Source organism: Olea europaea, chromosome 10 (assembly GCF_002742605.1).
Source record: "Olea europaea var. sylvestris chromosome 10, O_europaea_v1, whole genome shotgun sequence".
In the NCBI taxonomy this organism is placed as follows: domain Eukaryota; kingdom Viridiplantae; phylum Streptophyta; class Magnoliopsida; order Lamiales; family Oleaceae; genus Olea; species Olea europaea.
The window spans coordinates 35307876-35319575 of record NC_036246.1 but is presented as its reverse complement, the minus strand read 5'-3'; the positions used below and the strand labels follow the sequence as shown (position 1 = coordinate 35319575).

General features: G+C 33.4%; 2 protein-coding genes across 4 annotated transcripts; one reads left to right on the top strand and one right to left on the bottom strand.

The window, feature by feature from the left end:
* Positions 1 to 4150: 4150 nt before the first annotated feature.
* Positions 4151 to 6161, top strand: LOC111401995 (cyclin-D3-3-like). Of its 2 annotated transcripts, none has more exons than XM_023030001.1 (4): positions 4151 to 4922; positions 5019 to 5220; positions 5404 to 5534; positions 5643 to 6161. In XM_023030001.1, exons 1-4 carry the CDS (start codon positions 4422 to 4424, stop codon positions 5922 to 5924), a joined length of 1116 nt encoding a protein of 371 aa, XP_022885769.1. In that variant the 5' UTR covers positions 4151 to 4421; the 3' UTR covers positions 5925 to 6161. The 2 variants fall into 2 exon arrangements, with proteins under 2 accessions (XP_022885769.1, XP_022885770.1); XM_023030002.1 differs by having other exon boundaries at positions 4422 to 4922; positions 5646 to 6161.
* A 2943-nt stretch (positions 6162 to 9104) lies between these two features.
* On the bottom strand, positions 9105 to 11180 carry LOC111401994 (ADP-ribosylation factor 2-like). Of its 2 annotated transcripts, none has more exons than XM_023030000.1 (7): positions 10851 to 11180; positions 10611 to 10760; positions 10193 to 10263; positions 9895 to 10014; positions 9696 to 9814; positions 9490 to 9571; positions 9105 to 9398 (listed from the first exon to the last, which is right to left on the bottom strand). In XM_023030000.1, exons 2-7 carry the CDS (start codon positions 10756 to 10758, stop codon positions 9393 to 9395), a joined length of 546 nt encoding a protein of 181 aa, XP_022885768.1. In that variant the 5' UTR covers positions 10759 to 10760; positions 10851 to 11180; the 3' UTR covers positions 9105 to 9392. The 2 variants fall into 2 exon arrangements, with proteins under 2 accessions (XP_022885768.1, XP_022885767.1); XM_023029999.1 differs by having other exon boundaries at positions 10611 to 10766; positions 10851 to 11177.
* Between the last annotated feature and the right edge of the window lie 520 nt (positions 11181 to 11700).

Below are 11700 nucleotides of genomic sequence, written 5' to 3'. Positions count from 1 at the left end.
TCAATATTTAACAACCTTTTAGATTTAGAGTACATCGATTCTTATCGGATGTATCATCACATATTTTATAAGCAATCTCCTTTTTGAAGGGTGTCATCGTAAAATGGAGAAAAGAAAAAGAAAAAGAGGCAAATGAAAGAGAAGTTTGGTGCTGGATTAAAAACATTTTGCACCAAAATTCGGTGTATTTTGACGTTTTGATATCTCCTTTGAAAATGCCATAATGCGAGCTGAGACCATTTTGAAGTGGTCAGCGTCCTAAGTAAGTTTGCATATTCTTTACACTTATTTTATTTTATTTATTATTATTATTTTTTTTTTTGGGTGCGTATACCTGATTTTTGCCTTCACTTTCTTGTTATGATGTTTTGATTCAAGCGTGTTTACACGCTCCATAACTGAGAATAGAATAAGTGTGACAAATTTAAATCACAGTTACAATTTTTTTAAATTTTATTTATAAGTGTATTAATGTGGTCGGGATATTTATTCGAGTAGTGTATAAAAATAGTATATCTTCAATTATTTAATTCACACCCCCGTAAGCCCTTTTTATTTAATAAAAATAGATTTTAGAATAGTAATTTTTAGAGAATATGTGATTGAAAAGTAGAAAAAATTTAGGTTTCGTATAATATTATTTACCGAAAAAAAAGGGATTCATCTGGATCAAATTTAGGGTCCCACTTTCTCTTGTTGGATGCACAAAAATTGACTAAAAATCTAAAAAAAAAAAAAAACTAACATATATACTTTTGAATGGTTTTGCGTTAAAAAAAATAAATAAATAAAAATTAAAGGGTAATTAGCATAAAACGTTATTACTTTTCACCGTTATTGTGTGCAGCATCTTTACCTTCCTTTTTTGACATTTTTACCCTTAATTACACATTTCGTTGCGAAAAATATCATTTGCATCTAATTATTTTTATTTAAATGAAGGGTATTTTCATCTTAAAATTATTTTTCTTCTTTCTTCCCATTTGAACCCATTTATTGTTATGTTTAAATCTTTGAAAACCAATCTACTAAATTTACAAAGGCAAATTAAGAAGATGGATATGGTTATTTTTACATCTCTACTATTGAGATTCTTTTTTCAATGTCTCGTTTTTTGGGATTATTTTGTTGGTAGAGCCAAAGGTAAGCAAGAACTCTACATCAATGCCCATGTTTTTGGTGCGCATGCACCATCGCCAAGTACTGTTGCTGGCGCCGATTCTCATACTTTCCCTCCGCCTCCCTATTTAAAAAAAGACAACTCCAACAATGTTTAAGACCGTCCAAACACTTCTAATGTTCAATTTCTGGGACAGGTGATATTTTAATGTGATCATTTTCTGGGATTGAATTTTCGATAACCTGCAAAACAGAATTAGGAAAGCTGGGGAGGGAAATGTTAGTTTTCTCCAACGCTCCCTCAACTTCACGCTCCTCTTCATTTAAGCTCACTTCCAGCTTCCCCTTCTCCGAAGACTCTTTTTCATTTTCTTTTTGCAGCTCCACTTCCCCTTTCAAAATTTCACCATCAACCACCTTTTCACTCTCTTGTGTTTTTTCTCCTTTTTTCTCACAAATAACCACCTTACAATTTTTCTTCTTGCCCTTTTCGTTCCTTCCCATGATCAATGCGAGAATTAATCAAGTCACGAATCTTTGAGAATTCACACTTATAATCCAATATACCATCAACTTGCTTCCCAATTGATGTTCATGTTCTACCCTCCAGTGGATACACAACTCCATCAACAAGATTTCTACATCGCCTTTTAAGCCTATCCATTGTATTTCCCATATCCTCTACTTTCACAACATCCTCTCAAATCGCTGAATCATTCTTTCAGACATATTGTTTGGTTTCCAATTAGGATGTGAGGGAATTGTGACTCAAAGACTCAAAAGGATTGAACTGGAAAATTTTGAATGGAATTTTTATAAATTCAAGAAAGTGATTCTTGAATTGGAATTTGACTCGATATAAAAGAATTTTTGGTTCAAAAAATTAGTTGGTAAATTTTTGGGATTTTTTTTGACACAATTTTTTTGGGACCCATACAAATGAACAGTAAATTTTTTTTGACCCTTTTTTTAAACACAAACACAATTAAACTACCTAAAATTTTAGATCTAAGACTCAAAACTAATGACAAACACGAAGAATGCCAAAATAACGTGAAAAATAAAAACAAGACTCAACAAAAACAACGAAAAAGGATATAACCTTGATTTTGGAGTCTGTGCTCTAATACTAAATGATGCGAACTCGGTTAACACGATTGTTATCGAACCCACAAGATATTGACATCGAATCGCAAGGAAGCCAAGAACAAGATTTTGAACTCAATCCACAATATTGGAACCAAGCAACCCAATAAGAACGGTGCTCTGAAGAACTTCTTGATTACGCTACACGATGAATTTCACTTGAAATTGTGGATCTGACTCAATAATCACGAACCAAACAACCAACACAATCATATGCATATGCCGACCTTTTGATTACAAATAATTAATTGGAATCACACCTGTTGTTTTGAACGCCACAAGAACAATTAATTCTTGATAAGTTCGATATTGATATAAAACAAAATAATTTGACGCAAAAGCTTCTTGAGAGAATTCTTCATTAATTTATCATAAAAAGGCTTCTTTACAATAATGAGAAAAGAACTTATTTATACTAAATAACCTATAATAATATTAAAAGGAAAAAAATTCTAGAAAACCTAGTATTCTAGTAAAATCGAAAAATAAAGTCCTAAAATATCTAAATTACCAAAAATAAGAAGTTAGACCAAAATAAAATTTCTCTAGATCACATCAGGAGTGAGGTAATCTTAGTGTTACTGGCAGCCGCAGTTTGATGGTTTGATTCCTGAAATATGAAATTGGACTCTTTGTGAGCACTAGTTTACGGGCAAGCTCTTATTTTCTGACTTGGTGGAGCACATCTCGTGATTTACCTCACTCACAATGCTTTAAGGATGGGACAGTAGGGGTCCTCGAGGTTGGGATTCAACCTTTCACATCACTATGCCTACAATGATAATACATGCACTTGTACGTTAACCCATGACTGAATCCATTTATGCGAGAAAATGTGTTTTGGAATAGTTTTTTTTAGAGAATATATGGGTAAAAATTAATGAAAATTTTTAAGTTTACAAATAAAATTATTTTATGGAAAAATGTGTGATTGAATTGAAAAAATGAGTTTTTGAAAAAATAAAACCAGAGATAAATGTGGTTGCTATAATTAAAAATTAAATTTTATTGTAGCCTAATTAATATTTTACAAGTATTGGGAAAATATTTTTACAACTTGTTTGAGCCCCATTTTTTATATAGAATGCATTTTGAAATGGTAAATTGATGAAAAATGCGAGATTAAAAAAAAAAGAAAATGATTTAGATTTGCGTATAATATTATTCTATTGAAAAATGTGAGAATAAAAGAAAGAGAGAGAAAAATATAAGATGAAAATAATGGGAATCAAACAAGGTATGGTGACTTAAAAGTTCTTTAGATTCTATTAAAGTTAGAATTTAATCTACAATTACTATTCTTTATTATTCACACGCTTCTTGGCTCTTGTTTGATGGTCGTTATTGAGGGAAAATTATGTCTTCAATACTGATTTTTTGAAAAATGTGTGATTACAAAGTAAGAAATTTTTTTGAATTTACGTGTAAAATATTTTATTGTGCGAATACATGGTTGAAAATAAGTATGAAAATTAAGGAATTTTGTTTCAAATGGAGACAAACGGTGGCTTAGTCTCTGCTACTATTTCTTTTAAAAAGTTCATAAGAAAAATGCTAAGCCCCTCTATTGCCCATTATTTCATTAAAATGTGTTCTGTAATAGTGAATTATTGAAGGATATATAGTTAAAAGTAAAAAAAAAAAGTAAAAATTAAATTTTCGTACAAAATACTAAGAATGTGTTATTGAAAACGAGTTAAGAAAAAAATAAATTTTGAAATAATGGGACTAATAATCGAATTGGAATGGAGGCATTCAAGTATTTGGCTATTTATGACTTGTACCCTCTGCAATTGTTCGTGTACTGTGCAGGCTGGACCAAACCAATTTCTAATAGGCGCGAAAATTCCCTCAATGCCATGAACAAATTCTTTAAAACAGATATAAATTCATGAAATAAAAAAAGGAGCAAAAATCAGGGAAAAAAGGACAGGCGTGAAAGCTTTCTCAGATAAAACCCCTTGCTTGATTTCTTCTTTGGTTAGCCTCCCATTCCCTCACACCCTTCTCCTTTTCTCTATATTTTCAGTGCCGCAGATTGAGAAAAAAAATTGAAAATACTGTGGGCAGATATGATGTTGAGTGCAAGATTTAGTCTTTTGAGTATGTTTTGAAGATAATGAGCAAAGACTTTAGTGTCTTCTTCTCAGAAGAAGATGGTTTCTCATTTTCAAGAACAAGAATTCCTTGTACAAAATCCGATTTTCGATGCCCTTTATTGTCAGGAAGAGCGTTTTGATGAAGTTTCGGGAGTTGGGTTTGACTTTCAATCGTCAAAAACTGAGGATTCTAACGAGATTCATAAAAAACGCTTAGTTTTTTTATTTGAGCACGACCGATTTTGGGAGGATGACGAGCTGGTGACCCTCTTGTCCAAGGAGAAAAAACAGGTCCGTTTGAGTTATAATGAAATGAACTCAGATGGATCTTTAATAATGGCGAGAAAAGAGGCTATTAAGTGGATGTTAGAGGTGATTACCCACTTTGGATTCACTGCCACGACTGCTGTTTTATCTGTGAACTATTATGATAGGTTTATTACAAGCCTTTGTTTTCAGAAAGATAAGCCATGGATGAGTCAATTGGCTGCTGTTGCTTGTCTTTCTTTAGCTGCCAAGGTGGAGGAAACTCAAGTCCCTCTTCTTCTGGACCTCCAAGTATGTCTATTCATTGGATTTCTTGTTTATTTTTTATTTGCACTATAGTGTTTGTGTAAATGCCAATGGTGTTAACGATTTATTTATTTTTCTAAGGTGCAAGAATCCGAGTATGTGTTTGAAGCGAAGACTATTCAGAGAATGGAGCTTTTGGTGCTTTCTACTCTCAAATGGAAGATGAATCCTGTGACTCCAATTTCGTTCTTTGACCATAGTTTAAGGAGATTTGGATTGATGACTAACCTACACTGGGAGTTTATGAGGAGGTGTGAGAGTTTTCTTCTGTCAATCATCACTGGTATGTGGATCAGTTCATTTTGATATTCTCGTTGCTTTTTATGGAAGATGTATGACTTCGCTATAATTATAAGTACAATGGTTTATAGAAGTTTGCTTTATGTTCCAAGTGCAGATCACAAGCTCTTGCATTATCTTCCATATGCATTGGTTTATAGATTTTTTCTTTATAATCCCAATGCAGATCATAGGTTTGTGCATTATGTGCCATCTATTATTGCTGGCGCAACAATGGTATATGTGATTCGAGAGATTGAGCCTTGTAATGCAATGACGTACAAAAATCAACTAATGGATGTGCTAAGAATCAGCGAGGTTCGGGTTCTAATTACTATGATATACCTAACATGGCTTTGGAAATTGATTTTAAGCTTTGCCACTTTGAAGTTAATTCAGACTTTAACTCTTTATCATGAATTATAGCAGGAATCTATTGACGAATGCTCTAAACTTATCGGGGAGGTAATGGATAGTGATGACAACAAGCCCTGTCTCAAACGTAAACGGAAGTCTGTGCCAAATAGCCCACACGGTGTCATCAATGCATATTCTAGCTCTGATAGCTCTCAAGATTCATGGGTCATCTCATCACCCGTTTCATCATCTCCTGAACCTTTGTTTAAGCGAAGCAGAGCTCGGGATCAGCACATGAGACTAGCTCCCCTAAGCAGTGTGTCTGTAGGTGTGGGTAGCACCCCTCATTGAATTCTCATTCTCTAATTTATCTAATATTAGCTGTGGTACCTCATGATCTCTCTTTTAGCTATGGGTTCTTGTCATAATTCAATGCAATTATATGACGTTCTATTATTTCTTACTGTATTTCTGGCCAACCCCATGTGATGAATCAGACATTTGTTGAACAATTGACTCCACTACCTCTTTGATTGGGAATGGAGAGTGAGATTGGAAAGAGAGATTATTGGCTTTTATTTTTCTTGAGCTGGAAATCTTTTTTTTGTTTATAGTATAATGTCTCCTTGCATGTCATACATATATATGATACATTTTACCTAGTTTTGATGAAGAATCATGCAGGGATGGGTGTCCCCAAGCCTTTGGTTGTTTTCTCAAAGGATGAATTGATGAACTCAGAAAGTTTTTCAATGTTGGACAGGTTGGCAATGGACTGGTTATTTTAACTGGTTTTCATTAAATTAAAGGTAGAGAGGTGTCCTGGGGGGAGGACAACTTTGTCTACGGGTGGGATTTAGGTTGATGTTGCATGACTATTCTTGCTTGGTTTTGATCTTGACAATAAATACTAATTAGTTTAAATAATTAAATCTAAAGTTTCACATTTTTCTGAATATGGTGTTGGTGAATTTGGTAATCAAGAAAGCCAAAAAGATAAGTGAATACTTAAACAATGCATTATAAGCTTAGATACGAATACTCTTCCTATTCTGATTTTGAAAGGTGAAATAACACTTGGGTGTTGACTTGACGAAGACAAAAGGCTCTTATAATGATTATTGTTAGGTAGGATTATAATGAGAGGGCTACAAAAAAATTCATTCAATTTTGGGATTGTTGAGTATTGATTTTGTGGGGATGATTGAACAGCAATATGGTTTTGGTTTGTTAGATGAAAATCTGCAGAATAATTTGTTAGAATAGTTTTCAACGGCACGGCTAACCTGAATGGCCTAACCAATTATTCTGGAATGATATAATAGGCTGCATTTTGACCAAATCGAGATTAACTTCACTAAGAAAAGCCTTTCTAAGATTGCCTGAAAATCTTGAGTTCATTTTTTCCTTGTACGAAGCCTTGCATCTTGTATCAGTAATGCAGCATTTCTAGAATTCATACTTTCTACATCTTGAAATAATATGGATCAGTAGGTTTGATGCTGATGATGACGAAATAAGCTATATAATTACATCCAAGAAAGGAGGGATGAAAATTAACATTATGATACTAATACTTGATGCTCACAAAAATTTTGGACATTTTTAGTTGTCTATATTTTGTCATGTTGTTCTATATTGTATCAATCATACATGGGAAATGGGATTTTTTTTGTCTCTTCAACATGAGACTCTGTCCTAATCTCCTTTTCAAGAGAGGCTGATTAAAATATAATATGGCACCACACTGAAGCAGTCGTATTCATGTGAGGAAACAGAAGGGATTAATGGTTGGGAACAGCTAGAGAAGAGTGTTTCCATGAAATTTTAGCAATAAGATTTTTAGTTCAGTCCTTGTTTGGTCTTATAGATGTATAAATTATATCAAAATAGGAAGAAAGTTACAAAATCGTTTCAAAAATTATCAAGCAGATGGTTATTTGCATTATTGCAGTGCACAAAAAATGAAAAATGATGCAAAATAAGCCTTGTTCTTAACAAATTTTACCATTTTGTTCGGTTCATTGAAGAATATCCAGTCTTGCTAGTTTCTTAGTAAATACAGAATGCTATAAGATCATTTTGTTCTCTTGAGAGCCCCGGGGGGGGGGGGGGGTGCTTGTTTAAGTCAATGCAAAGAATACAATGATCCATTTTATTTTGTCTTTTCCCATATCCTTTTGTGTTCCTTGACAGGACCTTATGTTCTTGAACAATAACAATCTTTCAGGTAACTTCACCGTTGCCATTCCTCTGGACTTACCAAGGAGTTGTCATATAAGAGATTATTGGCTTCCTGGCTTTGATCGATCTTCATGGTCATCATTAACTCATTTCATTTCTTAGCTATTTTGATTCGTAGTACAGAAGAACAAAGTCAGCACAAAATTAGGGTCAATGTGCCTATAGTTCCAATGAATAACTCGTGTTACAGTAGACCGCAAACTGTCAAACGCAAAAACAGTTTCTCAGTGTGTGTTTGGCCCTCCAGCATTGAATACTCAAATGAGATGATTTGTTAGAATGTTATGAGCACTGATATGAATGGATCTGAAGGGATCTATTCAAAATCCAAAATATTCAAACCAGAAATCTTTTGCAGAAAAATTTATGTATCTGATTAATGAGGGTGTGTTGGATCATCTGATTCTTATCAATGTTCCACCAACTTGTGAAATTTTTATAAAGAAAGCTGACAACCTATATTAATTTCGGAGACTATGTAATAATATACATTGGACATGTAAGTTCGTATAATTTAAAACAGGGGAAGAGGACATTTAAAAAATAGTTCAGTTTCCAAAATGTTCATGTATTAACTTTCACCCTATCTCTGTTGACTCCGTATTCTTTGTCGTTTTTCCTTATTCATAAACTACTTGTAGTAGAAGACTGTTTTGTGAAGTTACCGAGCTGCAACATGGGCCATCGTGGATGTTTCCGAAAGGAGGGGTAGAATGTAACGACTCTAATTTGTGTCCTACTTTGCAAAGCCAGGGCTTGGTTTGTGAATTTCAAACTCTCTCCTCACGAGTCATTTTAAGGGTAAGTTTTACCCATTGTGATTATTACACAAGAATGACCCTTTTCGTGAATTTTTTGGTACATTAAATTGAATAGAATTAAGAAAACATATGGATGTCAACTTCTATGGGACGTGCCCTAGAAATTGAATTAGACTTGTTAATATTCATCAACCATTCTATTTAGATATACAATAATGAATTCACACTTGTCACAATTAATAGGCTTGTCTAAAAGTTTCAGTTCTTATAGAAAAAATATATTTATTTATTTAAATTCAATCTTCAACATACTTCTTCACTCTTAAATGCACGATACTTATATATATATGGCTTGTCTAAAAGTTTAAGTTCTTATAGAAAAAATATATTTATTTATTTAAATTCAATCTTCAGCATGCTTCTTCACTCTTAAATGCACGATACTTTTATATATATATATATATATATATAGTGAGCTGTCACATTTATTGAGCATTCGCTGGTTCAGACTTTAATGTAGAGGCCATGGTTCCAACTACAAATGCTTTCTTGAGTAATGGTATAATGTGACGTTATACAGTAAAAGTGTCATGGCTATGCCATTTGATTTCACTTCTATGGATATTAAAATGGCTCCGATCGACTGAACAATCAAAACCAGAAATTTAAGTCACTTTCTACAATCAAAACATGAAATATAAATAGATGTTTTTTACCCGAGAGGTTACTAGATATGAAGAACATTTTCGAAACGTGATTATTGGCATTCTTACAGTTACACCGTATAGATACTGAAATGTAGAATTAAACTGCATTATGCCTGCAAGTAAACACATATAGGTACAGTTATTGACAATTCTTGAAACAAAATACAGAAAGAAAGATAAAAATGGTTAATTTTAATATCTTGCCTTGTTTGAAATATTGCTAGATAACCAATCAAGACCTTCATAGAGTCCCTCACCTGATGTTGCACAAGTACTCTGTATATACCTGCATGGATTAATTCTTGCTTTGCTGAATTCATAATCAGATATAGGTTAACCAATTAAAATTTCTGTTGATTTTATTTTTTTCCAATTAGAGAATCTAAGTACTGAATTCAATTATTATATACCAACGACGCTGACGCAGGGCTTGAAGGCCAAGCTGATCAGTGATTTCAGCAGCACTCATTGCATTCGGGAGATCTTGCTTATTGGCAAGAACAAGAAGTGTTGCATCCCGTAATTCATCCTGGAAACATATCAAGTAATCCGAGGTAATGACTCAGAAACCGACTGATGGGAAATCCTAAGAGTTTATCTAAGTTTTACCTCGCTAAGCATGCGATGGAGTTCATCTCTGGCTTCTGAAATTCTTTCTCTGTCATTACTATCCACAACGAATATAAGTCCATGAGTGTTCTTGAAGTAATGCCTCCATAAAGGCCGTATCTGTACATCAATGAGCAAAGGACCAAATATTCACATTTTCTTAGGCTGTCTAGTTTCAGTGGTAGCATTCAGAATAACAACTTTATTAACACTTGACTTTTAAGTGGTAAATACAGAAATGCTGCTTTATAAGCAATTTACTTCTCGATTATGGCTGTTCTTATAAAGCTCAAAATACCTTGTCTTGGCCTCCTACGTCCCATACTGTGAAACTTACGTTCTTATAATCTACGGTCTCCACATTAAATCCTGGTACATCAAAATTTAGCCTTTAGAAGAAAAATAGCACCATATTATATATCTAAACTTTTAAGCAGATAGTAATAACACACTTTCTCATTTAAATGAATCATTAAAAAATCGACAAGATCTGTCAAAAATGGTGGTTGTTGGTTGAATTTCTATGTAATGTTTCAAGTTATCTCCATCAGAAAAACTCTTTTCATCAAGCCAATTTCAAGCAACCATATATACTATAACTTCATCTCCTTGATTAATTAGCAACAGAACTCACATAAACTAAAAAATCCCGTGTCAATAAGGTTAAAAGCTGAAAACGAAAGGAATAAAACAGTGTGGATGATTAATGCAGATACCAATTGTAGGAATGGTAGTAATAATCTCTCCAAGTTTCAACTTGTACAGTATAGTTGTTTTGCCAGAAGCATCAAGTCCTACCATCAGTATCCTCATTTCTCGCTTGGCGAAAAGCTTTTTCACCAGCCGGGATATAGCCATACCCATTTCTGCAACTATGGAAATCAAGTTTGCGAACATAATCTAGACATATGGGAAAGAAACACAGACTACAGACTAATGAATTTATGTGAACTCACCAAGAGAATTGGAAGGGCTAAAAGTAGAGAAACAAATTAGAACAGACGAGTTGCGTTTGTCACTGGCTTAATATTGAATCTATCAAAGTTAAATAAGGTCCAAAGGAACCAAGGATAAAATAGAATAGGATTCTGATATGGTCTAGATGGAATAAAGGCACCAATATATACCATTGTTGGATATATCTTCATGATGCACTGTACAAAACTAGATATTATTACATGAGAAAAGAAGTTAAAGCCTTGTTCATTGTAATGATCTAGATCCATCCTGTAACGTGAAAAAGAGGATAGGCAATATATGAAATAAGAACTAGAACAAAAGATTTACATGTAAACCCAAAATGGGAAAAGAGGTTGAGGAGAAGAAATTCACCATAAGAAGTTTGACTACTCCGAATGATATATTAATATGAAACCCTAATACATCATGTATATAATAAAACAGGCCCATATTAGTGGTGGGCTACAAGGCCCACTTCCTCCGCTACCACCACAAACCCCCATTTTTTTCTTATAGTTTTAGTGCCTGTCTGGAGGAAATTTTTGACCTTATTTTAATTGCTTTTCAAACCGTTACAAGAGGAAACAATCGAAATGTTTAACTTTTTATCTCATAGTGAGACCCATGTGCTACAGAGAAATGGTCACAAAATTCATGCTTGTCAGGCCAAAAATTGGAAACAAACACGTGCTTAGTTTCACCATATATGTCGCAACATGAGCATGGCCCGACAGAATTCAAGTCGCTGTACTCTAACACATCCATTATCACTTCCTTACATGTGAATTCGAGATCCTTTTAGAAAAAAAAAAAAAAAAAAAAAAAAAATAAATAAAAAAAAAAATT